Source organism: Tachysurus vachellii, chromosome 10 (assembly GCF_030014155.1).
Source record: "Tachysurus vachellii isolate PV-2020 chromosome 10, HZAU_Pvac_v1, whole genome shotgun sequence".
In the NCBI taxonomy this organism is placed as follows: Eukaryota; Metazoa; Chordata; class Actinopteri; order Siluriformes; family Bagridae; genus Tachysurus; species Tachysurus vachellii.
This window is the reverse complement of record NC_083469.1, coordinates 12,963,847-12,977,682: the sequence shown is the minus strand read 5'-3', so window position 1 is coordinate 12,977,682 and position 13,836 is coordinate 12,963,847. Positions and strand designations below refer to the sequence as shown.

General features: G+C 38.9%; 2 protein-coding genes across 7 annotated transcripts in view; both read left to right on the top strand.

Moving 5' to 3' along the window:
- The window catches only part of stxbp5b (syntaxin binding protein 5b (tomosyn)), a 28,517-nt gene extending 19,403 nt beyond the window's left edge, over window positions 1–9,114 (top strand). Inside the window, exons 19-29 of one of the 4 annotated variants that reach the window (XM_060879568.1) lie at window positions 18–80; window positions 287–349; window positions 444–491; window positions 1,306–1,353; window positions 1,542–1,658; window positions 3,881–4,120; window positions 4,273–4,630; window positions 4,787–4,952; window positions 5,057–5,168; window positions 5,730–5,950; window positions 6,082–9,114. In XM_060879568.1, coding sequence (XP_060735551.1) covers window positions 18–80; window positions 287–349; window positions 444–491; window positions 1,306–1,353; window positions 1,542–1,658; window positions 3,881–4,120; window positions 4,273–4,630; window positions 4,787–4,952; window positions 5,057–5,168; window positions 5,730–5,950; window positions 6,082–6,123 — 1,478 coding nt within the window. In that variant the 3' untranslated portion in view covers window positions 6,124–9,114. The remainder of the gene's footprint in view (window positions 1–17; window positions 81–286; window positions 350–443; window positions 492–1,305; window positions 1,354–1,541; window positions 1,659–3,880; window positions 4,121–4,272; window positions 4,631–4,786; window positions 4,953–5,056; window positions 5,169–5,729; window positions 5,951–6,081) is intronic. The other 3 variants (XM_060879565.1, XM_060879566.1, XM_060879567.1) reach the window with 3 other exon arrangements.
- Window positions 9,115–11,620: 2,506 nt separating this feature from the next.
- The window catches only part of sash1b (SAM and SH3 domain containing 1b), a 59,420-nt gene continuing 57,204 nt past the window's right edge, over window positions 11,621–13,836 (top strand). The window contains exons 1-2 of one of the 3 annotated variants that reach the window (XM_060879551.1): window positions 11,621–11,897; window positions 12,403–12,935. In XM_060879551.1, the coding sequence (XP_060735534.1) occupies window positions 12,483–12,935 (453 nt within the window). In that variant the 5' untranslated portion in view covers window positions 11,621–11,897; window positions 12,403–12,482. Of the gene's footprint in view, window positions 12,936–13,836 lie in introns of all 3 variants that reach the window. The other 2 variants (XM_060879550.1, XM_060879549.1) reach the window with 2 other exon arrangements.

Genomic DNA, 13,836 nt, shown 5'->3' with positions numbered 1-13,836 from the left:
GCCTTCATGATCGATAGGTTTCTGTGATGGCCATGATGCTTCTACTGCCTTAGAAGATCGGTGCAAATCTCCTACATCAGGTAGTTATAATTTATTTCCTTGCCAAATATGCATTTCAGAGGTATTATTTACTCTTTTCAAACCTGTACAGGTGTAATTTATATATATTCTACTAGAATATAAATTATACCTGGATTCTGGAACATACTGTAGCTAATGTGCTTAACAAAGCAATTCATTTGCCATCATTGGACAATGGCATATTTTTATATGGAATATGTTGTAGGCTTAGGATCTGACTCCCCCTGCCATTCTGATGATGACAGCAAACAGAATTTCTTTGAAAGGGGTATGATATTGTCATTTTCCCTGTTAAATACTCATGTTTTGTACTGATAATACTGTAGATACACCTTACTGACATTTTTTTAAACATTTTACAGTGAAGTTGAAAAGCAGACTGTTATCAAAGAGTGTTGCCAATGACTTTGGTACTGTATGATATATATTTTTTTGGTTTCTAAATTTTTTCCACTAATGCACCGGTGCTTTAAGCTTGAACAGCTCATCAAAGTGAAATTTATGCTAAACAATTACTCTTGAGTGCAATTAGATCAATTAATACAAAAAATAGATTTCAGTGGAATACTTACAGAACTGAGAATATTAATATTCATGTACACAATAGTTTGATCACTCTTCTTGTTGAAAGTTTTAATTCACACTGAAACACCTAATCATTCCTTTGTTGTAGCTAACTTCAGGCAATCACGGATAGCTGGGTTCAGAACGCTGATGCTTTTACTAACTGTTATGCTTCCCGTTTGTTATTCTTGACTAAACTTGTTTAACATTACAGGCTATATGATGTACTGCAAGGGTAACATACACGCATAGAAGATTTATATACTGCTAAACACACTACTGGAATCCTAAAAATCAATAACTGAATTGAATTTCTCACAGAGTCTAATGAGGTATCTGATGCTCTGCTTGGATGGTGCTGGTCCTCACTTTAACTAACCCCTTCATGCATGGTGTAATTACAGAATGGGACTAAATCTATAATGAATGAAAGTTAATCTCTTCAGGCTACAGTTGAGTTCATGGCTGGCTCTAAATGGTCTGACTCTGCATCATGATCTATTTTATTTCAATCAGTTTCTGAATCGCCTATTTTTCTGAAGCTAAATGGAGGAAGACACAAAATGACTGTTTTTTTCTTTCTTTCTCAACCTAACGAGAGCTTGCCATATTTTATAGACATCTACTTTTGTTGAGAACTATTATGTGTTTTTTTTCCAGCTAAGATGTCATGGAAATTTAGCTTGGCTGCTGATCAGAAACAAGATGGTAAGCCTGAACTTTTGCTGTGTATGTGTGCATCTTATCAAAATATGGAATGTATTTGTTAAGGTAGCAATTGCATTAAAAAGGTGCTGTGTGGATGAATGAGGCTTAGTGTTTTGTGTGCCAGTCTGCGTGTGAGATCATCAGTGTTACTCTGTTGCTTCTTTGATTCTTTACACTACGCGTGAAAGCGACTATACAGCGGCAGTGCTCTCTCCCTAATAAGAAACGTGTGTGTAATGAAATGGAGGAAGTGTCCAGAAGAAAAGCAACATCTATTCACAGGACTCACTCTGTGCCTGATTCCAGTGCGTGGTCCTGATCTGGCCTTGCAGTGGCTGACCCGGGGTGACCGCCTGTACTAACTTTTTTCCTCCTCTGGGATTTAAATATGCTCAATAACTTGGGTTTATTGTGGATGGAACAGAAGTCATTTAAATTTTTTCCACCTACAACCAAGGCAGTACTGGACAGATTACAGATTAACGCAGGGAAAAATATATGGCCAATATATATGCGTGTTTTGGTATTTAACAGTTATTTTTATTTATTAATTTTTTTTATGCATTACTGTTGTTTTAAGGCAGATGTTATTAAAAGGAAAAAAATCCACCAGCACACACTTTAAATATGTCCATATTGAATTATTTGTGATGTGCTTGTTGTTTGATGTTTCGCTTTTCCTGTGAGAAGTTAGCGGTTGAGTGGGTTGCTCACATCACAGGGAGGAATTGCTATTTCAGTTAGTGTTTAATAATTTCAGTTCATATCAAACATTATTGAGTTTCTGACATAAAAAAGCAAGTGCTTCTTTCCTTACTAACCATTTTCCAGTGCATTCATGGGCCTATTCTTGAGATGTAGTGGAGATAGCAAAGGTTGGACTCCAAGACCCAGAATGCAATACAACTACACTGTATGGGCAAAAGTATGTTCACATCTGGCCATTGCATCCAGAAGTGTCCATTTTAACATTCTATAGCCATTAGCATAGATTTAGACCCCCATTGCTGCTTTCCACTAGATTTTGGAGCGTGGTCATACACTGATGTCCGGCTTGGTGTGCAATCGGTGATGTCTCGAGTTCTTCCACTCTAACCTTGGCAAACCACGTCTATATTGACAACGAAGGACATTGGGTACAGCATTAAAAACACATTCTGGACTGGATGTGTTTAATCACATGTGGAAAGATTCATTCCAACCAAGCAGAAGCCATAACTGAGAGTTTTTAAACGGGTGGAGTCAGTTTTGGCTCCTGCTTGAATAGAATGAAACTAGACCTACTGGATATAAAAGACAACAGAATTTATTCATATAGTCAATATAATCATTTGTGGTTTTGAAGATCACTTATTGATTGTAAATATTTAATAATCAAGCCATTTCAGGGTGGATCTTCCCTTCAGGATTATGTGATGCATATCATTGATTGTATTTCTTTCCTAATTGGTTTGGTGAGACTAACCTGGGTCCGGTTTCTCATAAGTGTTGGAGCATATCATTGTAAGCAGGGTATTGCAGGTCTTAACTATTAGCTATAGTTGTATCTGTGTAATGTCCAGTCTACACCATGTGCCTTCCTTAAGATCTCTGGTCAGGAAAAGAGCAACTGTGTATGTGGGAGTTGACAAAGTGATTTAAAAATGTGACTTTAGACAATGGGACAGTGAATAAACTGCATATTTGTGTTTCCCGGGTTGAGGTAATGACTATAATTGCAATACAAACACTTTACTCAGCAGGTACAGGCCACACAATCAAAACATTGTTGTAGATCATGAACATAATTAGACAGTGGGAGAGTAATTTGAATGGTTTTCTTCGAGGTTTATGCTTTAATTTGCATAAATGACAGACTCCAAGTATGGATTGATTACAGGCAGGTTGAAGGTAGGCTGAAATATTAAAAACAAATAAGCAAAAAAAATTCAAACAATTCAGAAAAATTGAAACACTTCAGAAATTCTGTCAGTGTGAAATGCCCTTAAAACACTGTTGGGAAACCACAACACTGGTCTCCGCAGGGTGAGTTCACATTTTAATGAAGTGATGTAACCAAGACTACTGCTGAATCTTTGCATTTTTCTGTTTTTTTTGTATTTTATGTGCCTGTTTGTGTCTCACACACTGGCTTTTATTGCAAGCATGTGATGCTAATGTGAAAATCTTTGACATGATTATGACAGGAGAAGTAAAAATGTAGGGTTTTTCCTTGTAATTAAACTGAAGATATATTTAGCTGTCCCCTGTAGTTTCAAATGCTAACTAACTTACCAAATGTTTCATGTTGCAGTACAAAACCAAAGCAAAGAATGATGTGATTACCAGTAATAATTACTAATCCTCATGGTTTCTCAGCCAATTGCTCACAATGCATCAATTCACTTCTAAATTTACTGCAACTGCTGTTTTCTCTTCCTTCAGCTTCATATTTCCATTAAGATTTCTAAATCTCATGTTTATATTCAAAAGCCCCATGTTCTTCTTCTGCCTCTCTTTTTTTTTCTGTACCTAATTAATCTGACAGATGCCAAGGACAACTCCTTTAGCCGCTCACGCAGCTCCAGCGTGGCCAGTATTGAAAAAGAGTCACGTGAGGTCATCTCTTCATTGCATTTTTGCGACTCCATGTCCAGGAAGAGTGATGTGGCAGCATCCCCCAGCCTTTGGGTGGGCACCTCTGTGGGCACAATGCTGGCTATCACCTTCAGTGTGCCCGCCACACCTGAGCAGAGGCTGCAACAAACAGTAGGCGTCTCTTTCTGTGGTAAGAGTACACAAAAAACTAAATGTCATTTAGAAAAGCCTTAAGGCCGATGTTTGTCTGTTATTTATATTAACTGTGTTAAAAAAAACTGTTTAAAAAAAAGGAACATAAAATGTTGTGTGTGTGGCTGTCATTTCTATGGTTTCCTCTAGGTTCAGTAATTCGTTTGAAAGGAGGCATTTTGCACATGGCATTAATGGACTCAAGTGGCTCTCTACAGCCTCCTGCCTCTGAGTGCTGGTATGACCTCAATGCCCCTGAGGAGGAGAGGGAAAAGACGCGGCGGCGCCGGCCTGCCTCACCCCCTTCTTTACTGGAGAACCAAGACACCCACTACGCTGTGGTCTGTTCTGAGAAACAGGCCAAAGTAGTGGCCCTGACCTCACAGAACTGCGTCTTTGAACACAACATCACTGAGACCTCGTACGTGCTGAGGGCCGACGTTGTGGTCATGCCTGCTGGAATCTGCATCGCCTGCTTCTGTGCCAATGGGCATATCATGACTCTGAGGTATGCGTGTGGCTCTGCTGCTGCCTGCGGTAATGTTAAAGCTTTTCTCTCTTTGTGATCACAGTGCCAAACAGAATTATGGTGCATTCGATCTGGCACTGCAAAATCTGAAATGTTTTTTATTTGCTATACTCAGCCAGCATTTCTCTGTGTCAGTTTGCCCAGTCTGCGGCCACTATTAGATGTGAACTATTTGCCTCTGACGGACATGCGAATAGCCCGAACGTTCTGCTTCTCCAACCTGGGCCAGGCTCTGTATCTCACCTCACCTACAGAGATCCAGAGAATCACCTACAGTCAGGAAACCTGCGACAACTTACAGGTCAGTCATCTTTGCTTTGTCTGATTTATGTACAACCCTTATCATGCTTGTAGTTTGTAGGCAGGATTATTATACATAATTGATATTCGTGTTGATGTTTACAGGAAATGCTGGGAGAGCTGTTCACTCCAGTCGAGACACCAGAGGCTCCTAACAAAGGCTTTTTTAAAGGTCTTTTTGGAGGTGGGGCCCAATCCCTGGATAGAGAGGATCTCTGTAAGTATCAGTAGAACACTTAGCGATGTTGTGTACAGTGCACTGGTGACTGCAATAACCAATTAACAATTAGAGTTAATGCCATGCTTTTCTAATACTTCCTTTGAGAGCTACATTCTTAAAATAAACATTTACATTTATTCATTTTGCAAGCACTCTTACCCAAATAGACTGTATAATAAAATGCTTAGTGAATCTGCAAGGAATCATAAACAGCAGAAAAGACAAGCAGTAATAAGGAGGATAATAAGAACAGAATTATTCAGATAAACTAAAATCCAAGAAGTAATGTGCTTTATTCTAATGCATGTCGTCTGAAGATATCTTTGTGCTCTCAATAGATGAGAGAAATATAGATCAGCAATAAAACTGGTTGCACAAAATTCTTCACAGTTATTATTTTTAATCTGTGCATTAGGAAACACCCACACCTAATTACATAATGTCTCCATTTTTACACATGACGTCTCCAGCTCCAGCACCAGATTCATGTCAGATCATTGAGTTCTAGTTCTAAATATTCATCATTACCCTTGTTTGTCCTTGATCTTGTGTTCACAGTTGGAGAATTGACAGCAGGGAAGGCCTCACGCAGCCTTGCCCAGCATATTCCAGGGCCAGGTGGCATGGAGGGCATGAAAGGGGCAGCTTCAGGAGTGGTGGGTGAGCTGGCACGGGCCCGGATAGCGCTAGATGAGAGAGGACAGAAGCTCGGTGAGCTGGAGGAAAGGACGGCAGCCATGATGAGCAGCGCAGACTCATTTTCGAAGCATGCACACGATGTGAGTTCATTGTTGGCATGACCATTACACCAGAACGATGGAATGATTATTTGTCCTTTGAGATGTACAAGATCATGATGATAATGATGATGAGACTAAAAAAATCCTTTTTAAATTTTTCTGCCTCTCAGGTGATGTTGAAGTACAAGGATAAGAAGTGGTATCAGCTCTGATGGCCATGTGGAGTGTCAGGGGGTCCTTTGTCTTGCGGCTGCACTTCCATCTTGTCCCTCTCTTCCTCCTCTTCCATTCTCTCACAAAAGTAAAGGTCGTGTCTGCCATTCTCAAAGTCAACACCACATTGTGTATGACACAGGTTGAGCTGTGGGGCTGAACAGAGAATGAGAATGGAAGAAGCAGGAAGGGGGAAAAGAATGCCAGCAAAAAAAAAAAAAAAAAAAAAAAACTTTCCTTTCTCTAGATGGAACTCTTTCCTGTCACAAAGATACTCCTTTCTGTTACAGGATAGGGGGCTCATCATGGGCTCTGGCCAGTGTAACTTGCTCTCATTATCATCATCTGTGCTGTCATTTTGTCACTGCCATTCTACTCATAAAAAAAACAAAAAAAAAAAAAACAAAAAAAAAAAACAGAAAAACGTTTGTGGTTATTTCTATAAAAGAATGGGCAGAGAGTAGCTGAACACTGAGCACAGTAAATGTTATGCCCATAGCATTGCCTGGTGTAATGCCTTCTGATGATGTGGCTCTAAATTAATAGCATGTCTAGTTACTTAGAAACCTAGCATTTTACTACTTTTTGTTTCTTTTCTTTTCACATGGACTAAAGGCTAGGTGTGTGATGAATTGTCATTAATTTCATCTCTAAAGGGCTGGTAATGTGCTGGAACAACCACATAGCATGTGATAATTTCTGCCAGAACATGATCTGAACAGAATCATACCAGTGTTTCATTTCAGCCCGTTTTTCATAAAGGATATGTTGATTTACACTGATCAGATCCCTAGAAATCCATTAAAAGCTTTTGGTTAAGACACACCATGTGCACTCAAACAAATATTAGGGTAAATGAACTGAGCATGATCTAATCATCTGCTGAATATATGTAGTTAATGAGCGGTTGCATATCATATAATGGAGACCTATATCCTGGAGCATGTGTACTATTTTTGTCCATGTGGCGAAACTTGATTTAAGACTTGACAAAAGTGTGAGGCATGACTTACAGTATGTGCCTTGTGATGACTCATGTAGTAGATGTAGTCCTCACTAACTGGTGGGAACTCAAGAATGTTCTGCGGATACTTTGTGGAGTCTTGCTGCTCCTCCCATTTTACCCATAATGCTTCAGCTTCTCTACTGTGTGACCCCTAAGGAGACCCCGTAGAGCAGCTCTGCAGTGAAACTGCTATACAGGCCTGGTTCCATTCAGCAGTCCTCAGGTGGAGGAAAGATATGTTTCTCTTCTGTACGTCTCCATCTCCCCTCCAAAGTAACTTGAGAAATGCATGAGATTCATCCAGCTCAGATAACCGAATACAGCCATCTTTGTGTTTGCTGCAAAGGAAGTGACAGAGCGCCATTTAGCAACTCCATGCTGTTGGTCAGCATTGCCCTAATCTGTAACTGAGAGGGGTTTCTCTTTTGCCTTTGCTTATCATGCAAATACGCTAACCTCGATCTATGTGTATATCTGTGTCTCTGTGAACATACATATATGCAGGAATATGTGTGTGCTCACATATGGTTCTAGAAATGCCATAGCACCTGATTATTATTTTAAAGTTTTTTGTTATGCATGTGCGGAGTCTTTTTTCTTTCTTTCTTTCTTTTTTCTTTCTTTCTTTCAAGGTGCAAGGAATTGCTGCTACTTGTTTATTTAGGAGCATTTTTTTTGTTCATTATGTACCAATGAAGGATAATGCTTTCTGTTCTTTTTCCAAATTGCTGCCAAATGTTGTAAATAGTGGGACATTTGAAGACAAATTTGAGAGTGCTAGCACAAAACTGGGGATGGCTGCCATGTTCTTGTCTGACACCAAAGAATTGTTTAGATAGCATCTGATTGTCAAACTTGTTGTGATGCTTGATACAGAGGAACTGAGAGATTGGTGTCATGACCTCCCCAGTAATACTGTGAGCCACTCCTGTGCTTGCCGTGACATTTGTGTAAATACCTACCAAAATGGCAAATTTTCAGCGTTGAGCGAACTGAAAATAAATTCCGCTACTGTGCTTCATATTCCTTTTTTTTTTTCTTTTTTTCTTTTTTGTATAAGCAGTTATGTGGTTTTGCACTATATGTTTTGTATTATAATGACAAGAAAGTCATTTTATTGATATTTTTGTAGTTTGTATTGTAACTATTTTTTTTGGCATTTGTTTCTTTTAGAAGGACCAAAACATGAGTGAGAAGATGCTGAGATTATGTGTTGATGGCAAGCTTAAAGGAGTGTCTTTTACTCTCAGATCTGTCTTCATTGTCAGTTTAATGATATAATATATTTATATATTTGGAAAATATATATACTTTTAATTTCAGATATTTACAAATAAATACTTTTAGTATATTATTTAAAGAGAATGGTGCATTTTAAGATAATCGGTTGTATATATTCTCCCTGCATATCAGATATCAAATTGAAACACTTGAAGGTGAGACAACAGCTTGATGATCTGTAGATGAAGGAGTTGCTTCAGCCTTGAAGCCCCATGCGTCTGAGACTATGGGCCATTTCTGTATACCGTGTGTCCTACAAGTTTTCTTGCACAAAAAAGCCAGCATGATACTTAGTGTTTACAAATTTGAAACATTCATAATGTATACCCTTTAGAGAGGTCTAATTTCTGAATCATGTTAGACAAAAACAGATCCCATGTATTTTTCGTTTCTCGGTCAGGCATGGAGGAACATATTTTATGTGTGTTGTTACATTTTGAATTGTTCAACGTGAGCATAATCAGCCAATACAGTACTCCTTAAAGCCCATGCTCTTCTGTTTTCTGGGGAGAGGGTCTGTTTTCTTAATTGCCATGTTTGAAAGTTTCTGTGGGGTGCAGTTTTCCTCATTATAGCAAATTTATTGTACAGTTTTATTAAGCAAAATTTCACATGGATGTTTCTCTTAATATGCTGCCACCTACAGTCTAGGAAATATGTTGATTATACATAACTGTGGATTGGAAAATAAATGTAAATCAAACATTTGTTGCTGTTTCTTTTCGCCCATTCTTCTAGAGTGCACCGCAAACAAATGAATTCGAATTTACATCCTAAAGAATTCACACAGGAACACAGATCTCACTGATAACTAAGTGTGTTCTAACCATGTATACAAAATGTCAAGATTGTATAACTCTCTTATAATGCCAGTGTACAAAAATGATTACGCATGGCTTTCCACTGTCAGAAAAGATTTCAAGGCATGGCAGCTAATCCCCTTTGAGCATCCGGATCGGTGTTTTAATTTTCTGGTTATTAGTGTTTCTAATGAAAGCTTTCATAGATCCATAAACATTTGAAAACCAGAAAACACTCAGCAGACCAGTTAATATTTTTAGAAACCATGCCAACTGTGGGGGTGAATTACAGTTGCAAAGGAATCACAAGCTATAATCCACGGTTAAGGGCTGATGCCCACACAGGACACGTCAAAGTGGAGCTTTCAATAACAGCCATTTGTAGCGCCATCTCAAGCGAAATTAATAAAATACTTTTTTAAAGAGCCATTTGAAGTAAATGTTTTTCCATCATCCAGTGTTTGAACTTCAGCATGAGAGGGTTATCGGTAGAAATATCTCATTGCACCAAGTTTCTCTAATCTTCAGTTTTTCCGGAAAACATTCGATTCTTGCACATAATGTCTCTGAGACCCAGTAGATCTGAGCCCACATAGTGGCTGGCAACGCTCTTATCAGCATATTTACATCCTTTCTGTGCCGCTTGTATGGGGTTTAAATGATGATGATTAAATATCATCCAACCAGGAATGTCATTTTCACAAGAAGGCCCTTAACCATAGATTCAAAATAGGTGTTTTCCTGGATTTCAAGCCTGAAAGCCTGGGATGCCAGCAGAAATCCTTTATTTTTTTTGTTACAAACTCTCTACATCAGCTGGTTTAAGTCCACAACCTTGATAAACAGAAAATGGCATGTACAATGGGCTCTGCCCCTGGGCCCACAAAATATATCCTGCTTGTCCTCCCTGCATATGCCAAGCAAATGAATCATCACTGAGTTTGGATCCAATTAGCACAGCCTTTCTGGCCTGAAGATCACAGCCCATGGCATAATGGCCAGTTCAAGCCAAAGCCTCAGCCAGCAGCCTGGCTCTTTGCTCAAGCCTTGAGGCAAGATGTCTTTTGCCTTGGCCAAGAAACCCCTCAATTCCACCCTGCTGACCCCTAGTAAAAAGTGATTGGTGACCTCATTTATCTCCCAGTGAGCCAGTCAATTGGATACAAGTTCAAGTTTTTTTTCATTCTTGCCAAAAAGAGAAAAAGGGTCTCCCTCACCCCTGCCATGAGTGCCTCCTGACCGGCAGCACTGTTCCCCATACTGGCCCAAAAAAGAAAGTTTTCCGAACTGTTTTTAATGTGAACAATCAGCATCTCAATGTTTCGCCGCTAGATGGCAGTCATTCACCGTCACCTTCTCTTATCCAGAGAGACTTGTACTGACTGAAAGGTTTTGCAGTAGATTGATGCTGGGATTTGAACTCACAACCTTCTAATCATTAGTCCAACACTTTAGTCACTGAGATATAACTCCCCAAGCAACTCCTAAAAAAAATAACAATACAACAAAAAAAGAAGTTTCCTGCATCCCATGAACTCTATATGCCTTTGTGTTTCTCACCCATTTTCCTAAACGAGGAAATTTACTTTCTCTTATAAAATTTTATAATATTGTGAAATTTCTAAATCAAAGTCAAAAGGGTTCATATACCTGATACTTTCTTGTTCTGCAGAATATATTTTCCAACAACAGCATGTCCTGGTGTGTTTTATTCCTCATATAACCAAGTGGCAAAAAAATAAAATAAATAAATTTATAGTGTTTAGTACTTAAACAAAAGCACATTATTAAATAACTGCACGTTTCTATTTATCTAAAGTTATGTTGAATGTCTGTTTATAAGTTGCTGTTATCTATTGCTGAAATTACAGCATAATCAACCTGGCCATCAAGCCAGTTAGATAAAGATAATCTAAATATATACAAAAAGCTTGTAGTTTAAATTTAAGTTACTGTATGTAATTAAACTAATTAACTAATCTGTGTAATTAACAAAACCTCCATTAACTCATAGTCATCTTGCACGAGACCCCCCCCCCCCCACTCCAATGCTGAGGTATTTATTTATTTAGTTATTTATTTATATTATGTTTGCTTGCTTATTTATTTATTTATTTATTTATATATTTATATATTGTGTATGTTTGTTTATTTATTTATTTACTTATTTATGTAAAATACTTTTATTTAATTGATTTTGTCAGTAAATATGATACCTGAACAGTATCTATTAATCTACTATTATTAAAACTGGATTTTATTTATCTTCTGTCCAGCAATAAAGTCGGTTGTGTGTCGAATATAAACTTGACCTCGATATTATATGCTGCTGATTGATCGTTAAAAGCCTTTGAATCCTATAAAGCTGCATTTCCTCGCGTGTCCTGTGGCGCTGTGGAGTAAAACACACACACAGACAGAATCAGACTCACTTGGGTTCAGCTACAGACTGATAATCAGACAGAAACGGACGCAGCAAGTTCAGTTGACGCGCACGACGACGCGCACAGGGCTGTGTTACAGACTAGAGAGAGGAGCTGCTGGGATTTAAAGTATAACACTATAAAACTCTCTGCCATGCGTGAGGACTTGCACAGATGACGAGTAAAAGAGTTTTCAGTGCTAATTGAATTCAAGCTCCGGGATTCATTGAGACTTTTGGAAACACCAGCGCTGAAGGCTGCAGGTATGTAACCTGAACACTATTGGACACGGGAGATATATAATGTTGGTATAGAACCTGAACACTATTGGACACGGGAGATATGTAATGTTGGTATAGAACCTGAACACTATTGGACACGGGAGATATGCAATGTTGGTATAGAACCTGAACACCATTGGACACGGGGACACTATTGGACACGGGAACATATATAATGCTGGTATAGAACCTGAACACTATTGGACACGGGAAGATTTGTTTGAAAGTGACACTTTTGCCAAGGTAAATCCTCAGCACTGGACAATGTCCCCAGGTTGTGTTTATTCTAAAGTGCCAGCAGTGTTTTCAGCTTTACCTGCACTATCAACACTTTTGCCAAGTTTGTAGCTAAACTTTCGTTCTTTTGCATCCTCTATTTAAAATGTAGCCTCATTTGTCTACATTTCATTCTCTTGGCATGATTCAGAGACGCAACAAACTGACATTCCCAGTGGTTCTGTTTTGGAAACACACTTTTTCCTTTCAGAGACGAACTCACGCCTTGCCAAACTCCACTTCCCACAAAGGACAAGGAGGATTTTTATCTTTTTTTGAAAAGTAGCAGTAATGATGAGCAGCGGTCCCTCTATCGTCTATGAGTGGCTGAAAACCCTGCAGCTCACTCAATATGTCGAGTCATTTGTGGATAACGGCTACGACGACCTGGAGGTGTGTAAGCAGATCGGGGAGCCTGACCTGGACGCCATCGGTGTGTTTCCCCCACATCACAGGCTCAAAGTTCTCAGAGCAGTGCACAGACTGAGAGAAGCAGACAAGAAGCTGGCCCCGGGTCTTTACTTCACCTTAGAGCCCCTTCCAGATGTCTCCAGTGTCTATGACAGTAAAGCCAGTGGGTCCTATTGGGACCGGGAAGGACTTGAGCTGTTCAATAACAATAATCTTATGCTCGGAGATCCTCCAGATCCAGTGTCTTACCCGAAACTCAAGCTAAAGATCCTGATCCGAGATAAGCTGATCAAGGATGGGATAGACCTGAGTAAGCCCCCTTACTCATTCAAGGTGTGTATAAGCTTGCATCATGGCTGCCTTAATAGCATGTACATAATTATTTCACCCCAACGCTATAAAGCCTACCTGTTAGTGCTTGGTACACTCTGTCACTTGTATGTGTAAAATTTTAGCATACAATTGTAAACCTTTGCGCATTTTCTGCACTTTATGACGTTTGATAACACTTTCTAACTCTATCTGAGACTATGAATTATTTCTAAAACCCACATCACATTGTGACCAGTGGATGGTCCATTTATTCTGCTTCTCATTTACAAGCATTCCTGAATGTACCATGTACCAGTGTTCCAGATTGCTTAGTTTAGGTTTGTGTGGAACTACACACAGGGAGAAATTTGGTCCCTAACGTGTGGTTTTGGAAAATTCTGTCGTACAATAATCATACACTGCTACACAGACATGAGACGCAGATACAGATGGTCTAGTGTTAGGCCTTAGATTTCAGATGGTCTAAATTTAGCCCATCATTCATAAGTAGACTCTTGGGTTTTGGGTGGCAACGCTGTCTTGTCTTTAATCAATAACTCAGAGGACACAGACAATCTATTAAGCACATTTAATACTGACATTAGAGAAATTTAACCACTATGAAATGTGTCTGCTTAATGAAAGATGAATGGTAGTAATTATAGAGCTATTATTTTGTTTATATGCAGAGATGATTTAGTTGGCAGTATGATATATTTAAACTGTCATCTATGCTGTCTGGTTATTGAGAAATACTGCATATCTGTGCAAAGTGAATCACAAATGTATTAAAATGTGCGTATTTTGTAGAAAACTATATTATGGTACCTGGATGCTTTAGTCTAAAGCAAATACCTGGCTCTTCTTATTATTTAACTTCGATCAGGTGCAGGCAGATATCATGCCGAGTAAGATGCAGAGT